The 12808-nt window shown below is 39.3% G+C and overlaps 2 protein-coding genes across 3 annotated transcripts in view; one reads left to right on the forward strand and one right to left on the reverse strand.

The window, feature by feature from the left end:
* dclre1c (DNA cross-link repair 1C, PSO2 homolog) overlaps positions 1-10134 on the forward strand; it is a 476875-nt gene extending 466741 nt beyond the window's left edge. The window contains exon 17 of the transcript XR_014596382.1: positions 10070-10134. The gene's annotated coding sequence lies outside the window, so the exon portion shown is untranslated. The remainder of the gene's footprint in view (positions 1-10069) is intronic.
* LOC311006663 (uncharacterized protein) lies at positions 63-12778 on the reverse strand. 2 transcript variants are annotated; one of them, XM_083999551.1, is made up of 6 exons: positions 12593-12778; positions 3051-3101; positions 1829-1942; positions 1650-1724; positions 1293-1406; positions 63-738 (listed from the first exon to the last, which is right to left on the reverse strand). In XM_083999551.1, exons 1-6 carry the CDS (start codon positions 12650-12652, stop codon positions 649-651), a joined length of 504 nt encoding a protein of 167 aa, XP_083855677.1. In that variant the 5' UTR covers positions 12653-12778; the 3' UTR covers positions 63-648. The 2 variants fall into 2 exon arrangements, with proteins under 2 accessions (XP_083855677.1, XP_083855676.1); XM_083999550.1 differs by lacking the exon at positions 12593-12778 and adding an exon at positions 5507-5611.
* Positions 12779-12808: the final 30 nt, after the last annotated feature.

A 12808-nucleotide genomic window follows, 5' to 3' on the forward strand; every position in this document is an offset into this window, starting at 1 on the left:
TTGTCACAGTGTTGATCTGTGGTTGCGCTGTCCTCTGCTGGCTGCTGCTGGTAATTCCTGTTGCAACAAGTGGCTGAAATATGGACTGGTGAATATTGTTTCCTGTTGAATATTTATATTGAATATATTTATGACAAATGTGTACTATGGTCATGTATGTATGATTACATGTTATAAACATGTTATAATACAGTAGCCTACATGTTAAGGTGAGACTCTACCGGCAAAAACATGTTCATGCACTCGTCAATTTTAAGATTTTGGGTCTCCTTTCAGACTAAGGGAAATTAATGTTTGTTTGTTTTTAATTCCAAATTATGGTGGTTATTTTACTTCATTTTGTCTTCTTTTGTCTGTAGATTTATCCTAAATTTGGGTAGCTAACGGTTAAGTCTGTAACTTTAGCCTAAATATTAACATGTCAAACTTTTAGCCGGAAGGGGTGAAGAGCTTAGAAACCGTTTCATTCCTACAATATTTGTTTGTTCAAGCAAGAATCTCTGCAATAGAAAGCTGTGAGAAAAACAATGTTTTCTCCCAAATTAAGCACTTTAATTCTCCTAAAAAGCAGAATTGTAAACAGATTTTAATTGACTGCATCGTCCAATTACAGTGCAGATGCTCAGAGGCTCATAGGGTGGTTTCCTGTTAGGCCTTCATGCTGAACGATGCTGTTCCTCCGCTGTCATGACGTTTAATCTGACGGATCATCATGATGGACATCCCCAGACTCATCACCTGTGGAGACAATTTGTCAGTCAGAGAAACATTCAAATACCTTGAATTCGAAACTGAAGTGAAATATGCTAGATGAGCAACCATCCGTCTGATCCTCACTGATGTTAGATAGTCAAACACTGATGCTACGCTAAACATTCACTCAGAAAGCTAACACACGTAATACTTCCTAAATCACACTTGTGACATTTAAATGAGCAAATTCAACCACTGTTCGTGCAGTTCAAGGCTAACTTAGTACTGCTATCTGTGTCTTAAGCTAATGCGAGTCATGCTAACTGTTAAGTAGCTCAGTCTTGAAAACAGTGAATCATTGCGTTCAGGATTTAGTAGCCTATAGCTTTTTGTGATAAAGGCAGCTAGCAGTGATGCAATCTGAGATGTTGACAAACCAGGCTGAACCATCCTGTTTTCATTGGTTTATTTTCCCTCCTCTGAAGCTAGTAGGTTAAAATTGGGATCTAATGTTTTTTGAGAAAGGAGGTTGTTTGCAATATCTGAATAAATGATGTCACATAAGACAACAAGGACAACAAAATGACAACTGAACTTACTGCAGCGACTACAAGTCCAAAGTAGAAGCCAATGCCGATCTTGATCAACTCATCCACGAACTCAGCTTCTTCGTGCGTCAATTCAATCAAACGGTTCTTGATGGCGTCTTGGACCTAAAAACAGCAAGAAACAGCTTTGACAGTGATTGACTGAGATATTGAAGCTCCTAGTATAAAGGTAGATGTTTGTGTTAAAGCTCCATACAGTATAAAGGTAGATGTTTGTGTTAAAGCTACAGTATAAAGGTAGATGTCCATGTGTAGTGTGATTATAAAGCAGCTCTAGGTTCTATATTAATACTGTGAAAGTATCAAAGCCTCAGTCCACAGAGAAATGCACACAGCCTGTATTCAGACCTGCTGTCTGCTTTGTATGCCTATGAAGCCACAGATCACCATGATGACCATTCCGACCCCCATACAACCTGCAAACTGTAAGAACAGAAGAAAAACAAAGTTTTAACAAATCAGCAGAAACAAAAAATCTAAGTGAAGAGTTGTTGCTTATAATCTCTCTGTCTGGTTCTTGTACATACGACTTTCAGAGTCGGGGCGTTCTCTGTGCGGCCTCCGAAGATTCCCAGCCCAGAGATGCAGATGATGCCGATAATTATGATCCACACAAAAATCGGGTTCCCCACTCCAGACATCTGCTCCGCCATGGCAGGACGAAAACACAACGCAAACACTGAATTAGTGTTAAAAAATTAAAGCAGAACTATGCAGGATTTCGGCTGTAATTATTGTGGCTCAGAGACACTGTGATGGTTGAGTGACCTATTATGAGGTGAATGGGGTCTAGGCCAATGCGCTCACCCCCCCCCACTGGCTGAAAACCGCACTTGCAAGATCAGTCCTCCGTCTCGGTGTCCCAAATCTCATCAATGGATAGAACTATCGCGAGAAACTGCCTTACGGCAGTACGAGATAAGAACGCAGATGACGTCATACATGTCATGAATCGTGATTGGTTTGAGTTCGGAAAGTCGGAGGAAACCATGGAAACATGAAATGTTTAGAAGTTCGGCTTGTGGCTAACACGGAGCTAATGCTAACACGGACACACACACACCACGGATCTTTTATAAGATAATGTAATACATCATGACACACACACACACGCCTTCGCGTTTTGGAACCTTTATTCATGTGTGTGTATGTCTGTGTCTTTGTGTCTTTGTCTGTGTGTGGCCGTATTAGCATTAGCTCCGTATTAGCGTTAGCTCCGTATTAGCGTTAGCGCCGTGTTAGCGTTAGCTCCGTGTTAGCATTAGCTCCGTGTTAGCAGGGCTTAGCAAACACCGCTCTCTACCTTCAGCAGTAAACACAAGCACGTGTAGGGAGGGGGTGGAGGAGGTGGTGGCGGCGAGTTTTTTTTTTTTACGACAGTGACATGCCTCCCAGAACTGTGGGGGAGCCCCGGAGAGGGAAAAAAAGAGAAACCAACGAAGGAGCCAGCTATTTCCGGCCGACTTGCATAGTTCTGCTTTAAATGTTTCTTACTTTCAACAAATCATATGGAATGAACATTGTGATTCTCCGTCTGACATCGACATTCTAAATGTACTAAAGTCTTAGGTATTTCATTGATCACCTTTGTTTTCTGTTTGTAATCTGTCCTGACAATCTATTAGCACTGTCAAGTGTCAGTGATTGATTGATTGAAGTTCTAAGATTAATCAGTGGTAAAAAAGATTAAATTAGTCATAATAAACAAACTTCACAAATAACATGGAGTGGATTGTTGTTGTTGTTTACCCCTGAGCTGGCAGCCTTCAGTGCCCCCATGATCATGAGCCACCCAAAGCCCTGAGGACACAAACAATTAGTTAGTCAGTGTTAAACAAAATAAAAGCACGGTGTATGGAGGCCGAAGAGTGTCACCAGAAAGAACGTTGAGGCACGCAGTGATAAAGATGAAACACATAATGGGTGAGAGTTTGGTGATGACTTAAAATCAGGATTTAAAAATGATAAATAAAAATAAAATGATAACATATAATCATGTAATAATCAACTTCAAGAGAAATGTTTGATGTTAAACTGTAGTTTACAGAGCGTCCTCCATACACTTCTCAAACAAAGTTCGGAAACGTTTTTTCGGTCAATCATTTCTCTCCTTTAATAATACCAATTGGTGTTGTATTGTATGTCACTGGAAAGCCTGATTAGTCGCCTTTACAACAAGGTGCAACTTGTAAGGTAAGGATCTAGCATCAGTGCAATGAGCAGCGCAGCTAAACATGTGGGTAGCATCCCAAAAAAATGTGCCAAAATCCCCTGTAGCATTTTTCTGTTGGCATTCACTTTTGTTTTGAGTTCCTTGGTGGATTGGATGACTGCACTCTCCCACAGCAGTAATGACTGGGTGGGTGGGGCATATATATATATACTACATGGACCGCGGAACGCATCTGGACGAGGGGGGGCCATCATTTCAAGTCAAGCGTGGGGGTGGGGGGTTACCGGGGGTCAGTGTGCCCTTATTTTGAAATCCTTGTACCGGGGGTTACTGTTACCAAGGATACGGAAATAAAAGTAGCGAAGCTCCGGACAGAGTTGCGGTGATTGTATCCAGTTTATGAATTATGAAAACACATGAGTCTATCACAACAACGGATTTTCTGGGACAGATCAAATCTGTTGGATTTTCACGCTGATTATCCATAGGAGAGGTAGGCTGCCGGTTCTCATGGCCCGGACTTCTGCCAATAGTTTTTTTTTTTTTGGAAGGGGTGTGTGTGTGTGTGTGTGCGCCGAGCGGACCCGTCTAGAGAGACACGCGTCTATATGGGACAGGCTTTTATTTAATTTAGAACAAACCTTATGCTCAGCAAAGATGGAAAATATGTATAGTCTAATATAATAAAATGGTTCTCTTGTTTGGCCACTGTTTAAAATAATCAGAATATAAGGAAAGATTCGGATCCAGAGCAGCATCATTTACAAGTTTAATCAGCACCAATTAAACTTCTAAATAAACGTAAACATTCAATCGGGTCAGGTCAGACCACGGGCTTCTTTTTTTTTTTTCTTCCTCACAGGAGAAATAAGGTGTGCGCTGCGCTCACCTCGCTTCTCTCTGACGCGTCGGCGCTCTGTGATTTTTCTGCTGCCTTGAATCCGCCCTTTATACGTGCGCGTTCACAGATTCACAATAAGACAAGCCAGGGTTGAGTTACCGAGTTGATAACCAGCGTCGTGGTAGGCTACCGCTGATCCGGAGTGACAGTGTTGTGGATAGGTTCGGCTGGATAGGCTGAGTAACCCCCGCTTCGTGATACGCCTCAGACACTCAGCATGACGTATTGATAAACAATGCACTTGATAGACTAACTAATTCAAATCAAAATGCAGCACTAGGTGACAGTTTTTTTTACCGGCAGCAGTGAAGGTGTGTGGTGGTGGTGACTTGGCTCTTAAAAACACAGATACAACTTTTTACTACAGCTTTTAGGCTATTCATAAAATAATCAGAGCACAAAAGTTACCCGGGCCATGGCCCCCCTGGCCCCCCCGGTTCCGCGGTGTATGATATACTATATCATATATTTTTACTTTTGATTCATTTAACACTTTTGGGTGTAAAGGCGACTAATCAGGCTTTCCAATGATATAAAATACAACACCAATTGGTATTATTAAAGAAGAGAAACGATTGACTGGAAATATGAACTTTCTGAACTTATACTGTGTTCTATCACATTAAATCATCATATTACTTCACATTCATATAATTTCCTCTAATATCAGTTTTAGGTCTGTGTCGGTGTTGTTTCTGCTCTGAGACACTAGAGGGAGACAGAGATCTAACACCTGAACTTTACAGACTGATGAGGCTTACATGCAACCCCCCCCCCCCCCCAAAAAAAAACAAAACAATAAATACATATTACTTTTTATTTCATCATCACTGTTTTTAGTGCATATTTATTACATTACTATAGAACTTTGGTTCTTGTATAACTTTATTGGTTGGAGTTTAATTAATCTGTATCATGCCGTTTTCGGTTTTGAGTAAAAAATAAAAATCAAACTTTTTTTTGACAAACTTTCTAATGCTGTTTGTTTTACATTGACTAGACTGATAGACAATGATATAGAAAAACATTCAAGTACTTATTTCTATTTTTCTTCTAATCTTTTGCTTCAAACATACTGTAAATATTTAACTAATTAAAATCACAAAAAGAAAAATAGTTTTTTCTACTTACGTGGCACAACCCATTGAAGAACAAGAAGACACCTTTGAGGCAAACATTAACTTTCCCCATCTTCAGTTTTTGGTGATTTGCTCTGATGAGAATGTAAAGCAGAGTTTTACATTTTAAACTGAAACTTCCTCATTCAGACGTGTTTCAACATGTTTCAACATGTATGAGTGTCTCAGATTAACTTTGTCCTCTGACTGGTTCCAACGATGTAAATCTGTCGTTTTACTCTTGATTTCCAGGAAACAGAAGTAACTGGTGTGGGTCTAGTTACCACCATGTCCAACGGTGGATTCATCCACATGTCACTCTGCAGTGGTTTTTGTTCAGATTGTCAGATTAATAAAAAAAAAGAAAGAAAGAAAGAAAGAAAGAAAGAAAGAAAGAAAGAAAGAAAGAACTCATCTTGAATAAACTTTTCAGATTTACTCTTGTTTTTCTTTTTCTGAGTTAGTTACAAACAATATATAAAAATGTGTTCTTTATTCATAATCTTGTATCAAGAACAGTTTTCCTTATCGTCTAAAACACATCTGTGACTTTGGACTGTAAACATTTTATTAAATGAATGAAAAAAAAAATTCTAATCAACATGAAAAGTAGATTATGTAACGATACAAACAGATTCTAAATGAAAGTAAAGCTACGACCTGAAAAAAGGCAATAAAAGAGGAATCGTGAGGGACTAGTTCTCCAAAATAAAACGGAGATGTCTGTTTTTTACTGGTGCGGTCAGTGTGCATCCTCTGTACAGAGATGTTGCAACAGGGGAAGGCAATCCAGGCAATTGGGGGAATGGGGGGGTAACATTGGTCCATATCAATGATGATTTTACCAATGGCTGTTCGTATGCTCAAGGCTCTGGTGCCTTCAGAGGGTCTAGAAACGTCCCTGCCTCTCTAACTGCTCTAGATCTATGACGTGTTGAGCTCAGGAGACCCCTCCCCAGTCCCCACATAGTGTAAATAAAGGAGCTTTGTTATTCATCAAACTGAAACAAGAGCTCAGTGGTTTGTTGTGGCTGCAGATGCATTTGTGACTTACAGTATAGGTCGTGGTCGACCGGGTCTACGGAGGAAAAACAAGCAATGAGACACGTATAGAGACCATGAGGACTTCCTGTTCACAGCGTCTGTCTCCACCTGTTCAAACCCAGACTAGTCATGAAGCATCATCACATCAGATCTGTGCAGAGTGCTCCTTAAAATTAATCAAATATTTCCTTCACACATGTTGCAGTTGACGAGTGACCTGAATGCAGTAAACCGGCCCCAGAACCGCTGAAACTTTTATGCTGACAACAAGTCTCCTGGGGATTCTCCTGCTCACACTGTGGTGAATGATAACCAGGCTCACTGTTTGACCCCTGTGGTGGAATCCAAACCCCCAGAAATCCCTCCCACCCCTCTTTCAGACATGACAGCAGCAGTGTGAGGTTATACTGTTTATTCTGAAATGATACGAGCAAAGATTTCACAGTAAAACAGCTCCAGTCACAGTTTCTCTTCAATTGTAATGTAATCATTTTTTAAACGCTGATCATGTGCCTGTGGAGTTTATCCTCAATGAACGTTATAAAGGTTATTATCTCATAACTATTCTGGCAATATGTGTAACAACACAGCTAGGCTTGTAGTTTTCCCCTCACAATGGAATGGCTCCAATCTGCAATCTGCATTTACTTGCAGGTGCAAATTAAATGGAAAAACACAATGGGAAAAAAGAAATTGGGTGATCAAAGACTACATTTAATCAACATTTTTGCAAATAGCATCTGTTGAGCCTCAAATTCTTAGTGATGTTAAAGGTTTTCTTTTACAGGAAAGGAAACTTTACCAATAAAATGTGAATTTTAATGCTAATGTATGCTGGTCTGATTTACAATGAGGATTTGGAAATGCATAACAGTTAGCTAGATTGCTAACCAGCCTTTACCTGGCTAGCTAACTAGTTAACTGTGTAACTTTAGCCTAAATATTAGCATGTCAAACTTTTAGCCAGAAGAGGTGAAGAGCTTAGAAACGTTTCATTCCTACAATATGTCAATGTTTGTTCAAGCAATAGAAAGCTGTGAGAAAAACAATGTTTTCTGCCAAATGAAGCACTTTAATTCTCCTAAAAAGCAGAAATGTAAAGTAAACAGGTTTTAATGGACTGCTGCAGCGTCCAATTACAGTGCAGAGGCTGAGAGGCTCAGAGGGTGGTTCCCTGTTACATGCTGAACGATGCTGTTCCTCTGCTGTCATGACGTTGAATCTGATCGGCCATCATGATGGACATCACCAGACTCACCACCTGTGGAGACAATTCGTCAGTCAGAGAAACATTCAAACACCTTGAATTCAAACCTGAAGTAAAATATACTACATGAGCAACCATCAGTCTGATCCCACTGATGATAGATATGAATGTTCACACACTTAAGACTAAACATTCACTCACAAATGTAATTATTGCTAAAACACACTTTTATGAAATTGAAATGAGCTTTGACCCAAATGAAACCACTGTTCACTGTCCAAGGCTAATGTTCACTGCTATTCTAAGCTCAGTCTTGAAAACAGTGGTAAGTGAATCATTCTATTCAGGATTTAGTAGTCTAATGTTAGCTTTTTTGTCCTTAAGGCAGATAGATAGAAGTGAAGTTAGCCTAGCATCCTAGCGCAATCTGAGATGTTGACCACAGGAAAATGAAAAACCGGAACATCCTGTTTTCATTGGTTTGTTTTCCCTTCTCTAAAGCTATTGGGATAAAACTGGGATCAAATTTTTTTGAGGAAGGAGGTTGCACAATATCTGAATGAAATGATGTCACATAACAAGGACAATAAAATGACAGCTGAGCTTACTGCAGCGGCGAAAAGTCCAAAGGGCACGCCGATTTGGATCTTGAAAAATGTATCCACTAACTCAGCCTCTTGCTTCGTCATGTGAATGGAACCATTGTGGATGGCATCTTGGGCCTGAAAACAGCAAGAAACAGCGTCAAAATGGATTGAGATATTAAAGCTCCATACAGTATAAAGATGTTTGTAATAATATAAAAGAAAAAGAAAAAAAGCCTCAGTGCACAGAGAAATGCACAGCCTGCAATCAGACCTGTTTTCTTTGGACAATGCCTATGATGCCAAAGATCAGCGTGATGACCATTCCGACCCCCATGCAACCTGCAAACTGTGATGAAAGAAGAATAAAACAAAGTTTTACCAAATCAGCAAAACCAAACAATCGAAGTGAGAAGTTGCTCCTTTCTCTCTATTGGTCTTGTACATACGATTTTCAGAGTCAGGGCGTTCTCTGTGCGGCCTCCGAGGATTCCCAGCCCAGAGATGCAGACGATGCCAATCATAGTGACCCAAACAGAAATTGGGAACCCCATCTGCTCCGCCATGGCAGAAAAAAAACACAAACACTGAATTAGTGTTCAAAAATGACATTTTCTTACTTCCAACAAATTGTACAGAATAAACTCCATGATTTTCTGTCTGACTTCGACATTCAAAATGTATTTAGTGAATTTAAATTATTTGGTTTCTTTCTTTTCTGTTTGTTGTTTGTAGCAACTTCAATAACATTGAGTGTATTATTGTTGTTGTTGTTGTTGTTGTTGTTGCTATTTACCCCTGAGCTGGCAGCCCTCACTCCCCCGATGAACGAAATCCATCCAAGGACCTTAGGACACACACCATTAGTTAGTCAATGTTTAACAAAATAAAAGCACAGTGTATGGAGGCCAAAGACTGTCTCCATAATAGATTAAGAAGGAGCGAAACACATAATGAGGTTGGCGATGACTACAAAAAAAATCAGGATTTAAATAATATTAAAATAAAATGATAACTTAATTATGTGATAATAAATTTAAAGGTACAATATGTAAGAAATGTAAAGCAACTGGCCGTAAAATCCTCCTAATATGTCACGGAGACTCAGGAATAATGTTCATATAACATGATGAACTCACCAACAACAATTGTACAGCCAGAGTATTCGCATTAAAAAATCTTTTTTTGCAGACTGCAAATCATGTTTATGTTTTGAATTTACGTGTTGGCATGTTGCGCCACCTAGCCCTCTCTCTAGTCACGGCGGCGTCAGTGGCATTTCAGCCTCAGTCTGCTTCCACTGAGCTGCCGCTACGGCTGGGAGATAAAACCAGATCGCTGTGTTTTGAATTTGACTGCGGTAACCATTTTTGGCCACATTCTTACATATGGAACATTTAAAGAGAAATGTTTGATGTTAAAGTTTATTTTAAAGAGCTTCCTCCGTATTTGTTCATGTATATTATATCATCATATTACTTCATATTCTTATAATTTCCCCTGATCTCTCCACTAAATCCACTTAAAACAGCTCAACAGTGGCGCCTGCAGGCGGAGGAGACAGAGTAGTCTGTGTGAAGAGCAGGGAGCAGGAAAGTGGGGGCTTAGGGGAGGACGGAGGGCTTCTTTCCTCCTCTAGACACCTGGGGGCGGGATCTCCTTCCATTCACTCAATGCATTTAGGATTTTTTCATGCTGATCTGTGATTGGCTAAGACACGTAAAATGACACGCTAAGGGAGGACTAGAGCACTGGAAAAGAGAGTAACGACACGCATTGGTTCAATGGAAGCGCCTCCTGATGGTGGAATATGGGTATTGCAAAAGCGCCCAAGAACTGACAACTCTGCATTGTTGGTGAATGAGCAAGTGTGGTATTTTCAATAATTTAAGGACATTTATAGATCACCCACGTTAATCATTGAGGACCCTTTACAGATAAACATTAACACATAGATGAGTGCGTGTCATTCTCCCACTCTCTGCCTCCCCATTTCCTGTCTCTCTCTCTCTCGACAGCTCTTTCAATTAAAGGCAATAAAAGCCCCAAAAATATACTTAAAAAAAAGAATATAAAATGTTTTTTCATTACACTCTGATTCCTGAGATCTTGATATGTTTGTTTACCAAAGGACTCTATGGAGGTGCTGTTTTCTTTTTTCTTTTTTGTTAAACTGATTGCTAAACTGAACATTTGGTTTGATTTTAGCATGCTTGATTTTGAACCCCCTCCTAATATATTTGTTTTAGTTCCATGACAGGTGGCGTCTCTTGTTTTTTTCCATTTTGACAAAATTAAAATAAATAATTTAATTAATTAATTAATTAATTAAAATTAATTAATTAATTAATTAAAATAAATATTTGAATAAAAATATTTATTTTAATTTTTGTCAAAATGGAAATTATATTTTATTCAAGTGCATATTTTGTTGTTGTTTTGAATAAAAAGGACATCTTTTGAATATTACAGTACAATATATCACATGTGGCCTGACTGACCTCAATAAATGGACCTTCGAGCCATTGAAAAACATCTTTGTGGCCCTTGAAGATTTGTATTTGAGTACCCCTGGCCTATGCTGTGATAAGGCTTTAGAATAGGTTTATGCTCATTATACCACGGTTAACAACCAATCAGATTGCCGGATTTCACCTTTCCGTTACATATACAGTGGGTACGGAAAGTATTCAGACCCCTTTAAATTTTTCACTCTTTGTTTCATTGCAGCCATTTGCTAAAATCAAAAAAGTTCATTTTATTTCTCATTAATATACACTCAGCACCCCATCTTGACAGAAAAAAACAGAAATGTAGACATTTTTGCAAATTTATTAAAAAAGAAAAACTGAAATATCACATGGTCATAAGTAATCCTTTGCTGTGACACTCGTATTTAACTCGCATGCTGTCCATTTCTTCTGATCCTCCTTGAGATGGTTCTACTCCTTCATTGGAGGTTACAAAAGAATTTCTGCAGCACTCGAGGTTCATAAGAGCACAGTGGCCTCCATAATCCTTAAATGGAAGAAGTTTGGGACGACCAGAACTCTTCCTAGACCTGGCCGTCCAGCCAAACTGAGCAATCGTGGGAGAAGAGCCTTGGTGAGAGAGGTAAAGAAGAACCCAAAGATCACTGTGGCTGAGCTCCAGAGATGCAGTGGGGAGATGGGAGAAAGTTTCACAAAGTCAACTATCACTGCAGCCCTCCACCAGTCGGGGCTTTATGGCAGAGTGGCCCGACGGAAGCCTCTCCTCAGTGCAAGACATATGAAAGCCTGCATAGAGTTTGCCAAAAAACACATGAAGGACTCCCAGACTATGAGAAATAGGATTCTCTGGTCTGATGAGACGAAGATTGAACTTTTTGAAATTCATTCTAAGCGGTATGTGTGGAGAAAACCAGGCACTGCTCATCACCTGCCCAACACAAAGGGTTGCAGTGATAGTTGACTGTCTGGAACTTTCTCCCATCTCCCCACTGCATCTCTAGAGCTCAGCCACAGTGATCTTTGGGTTCTTCTTTACCTCTCTCACCAAGGCTCTTCTCCCACGATTGCTCAGTTTGGCTGGACGGCCAGGTCTAGGAAGAGTTCTGGTCGTCCCAAACTTCTACGATTTAAGGATTATGAAGGCCACTGCGCTCTTAGGAACCTTGAATGCTGCAGAAATTATTTTGTAACCTCCAATGAAGGAGTAGAACCATCTCAAGGAGGATCAGAAGAAATGGACAGCATGCGAGTTAAATATGAGTGTCACAGCAAAGGGTTACTTATGACCATGTGATATTTCAGTTTTTCTTTTTTAATAAATTTGCAAAAATTTCTACATTTCTGTTTTTTTCTGTCAAGATGGGGTGCTGAGTGTACATTAATGAATAATAAAATGAACTTTTTTGATTTGAGCAAATGGCTGCAATGAAATAAAGAGTGAAAAATGTAAAGGGGTCTGAATACTTTCCGTACCCACTGTATACTGTATATATTGTACCTGTTCTGAACCTGTTCTGATTTTCTTTTAGCTTTTCTTCTTTGTCTTGAAAAAAAGTTCAGCCAAAAAAAAACCTAACAATTAATATAAATCTTCTCTCTTCATCACCACAGTTTTTAAGTGTCATATTTATTGTTCTTACAATGCAAATGTACAACTTTGGTTATTGTCTAATTTCAATTTGACTTTTGTAAATTATTATTTTTTTCATTTTCTTTAATCTTTTGCTTCAAACTAAATGAAAAGACAAAAAGAAAAACTTTTTTCTACTTACGTTGAACAAAGCGTTGAAGAACAAGAAGACGTATTTGAGGCAAACATTAACTTTTCCCATCTTCAGTTTTTGGTGATTTGCTCTGATGAAGAAGTGAAGCAGAGTTTCACAGACAGTGTGAGTGTGTGTGAGATGATGATGTGCAGCGGTGATGAACTGTGTGCAGAGTCGGTGCGTCTGAGGATGAACACAGAGCTACGACACACAGATCTGAAC

Source organism: Trachurus trachurus (assembly GCF_905171665.1).
Source record: "Trachurus trachurus genome assembly, chromosome: 23".
NCBI classification, from domain to species: domain Eukaryota; kingdom Metazoa; phylum Chordata; class Actinopteri; order Carangiformes; family Carangidae; genus Trachurus; species Trachurus trachurus.

Bases quoted from the DNA above. Each gene is read 5' to 3' on its own strand.
- LOC311006663 (XM_083999551.1), bottom strand. From the start codon at position 12,652: ATGGGAAAAGTTAATGTTTGCCTCAAATACGTCTTCTTGTTCTTCAAC. The intron at 1,725-1,828 runs GTATGTACAAGA...CTGTTCTTACAG, and splicing joins ACGCCCCGACTCTGAAAGTC to TTTGCAGGTTGTATGGGGGT. The intron at 739-1,292 runs GTAAGTTCAGTT...TTGTCTCCACAG, and splicing joins TTGGACTTGTAGTCGCTGCA to GTGATGAGTCTGGGGATGTC.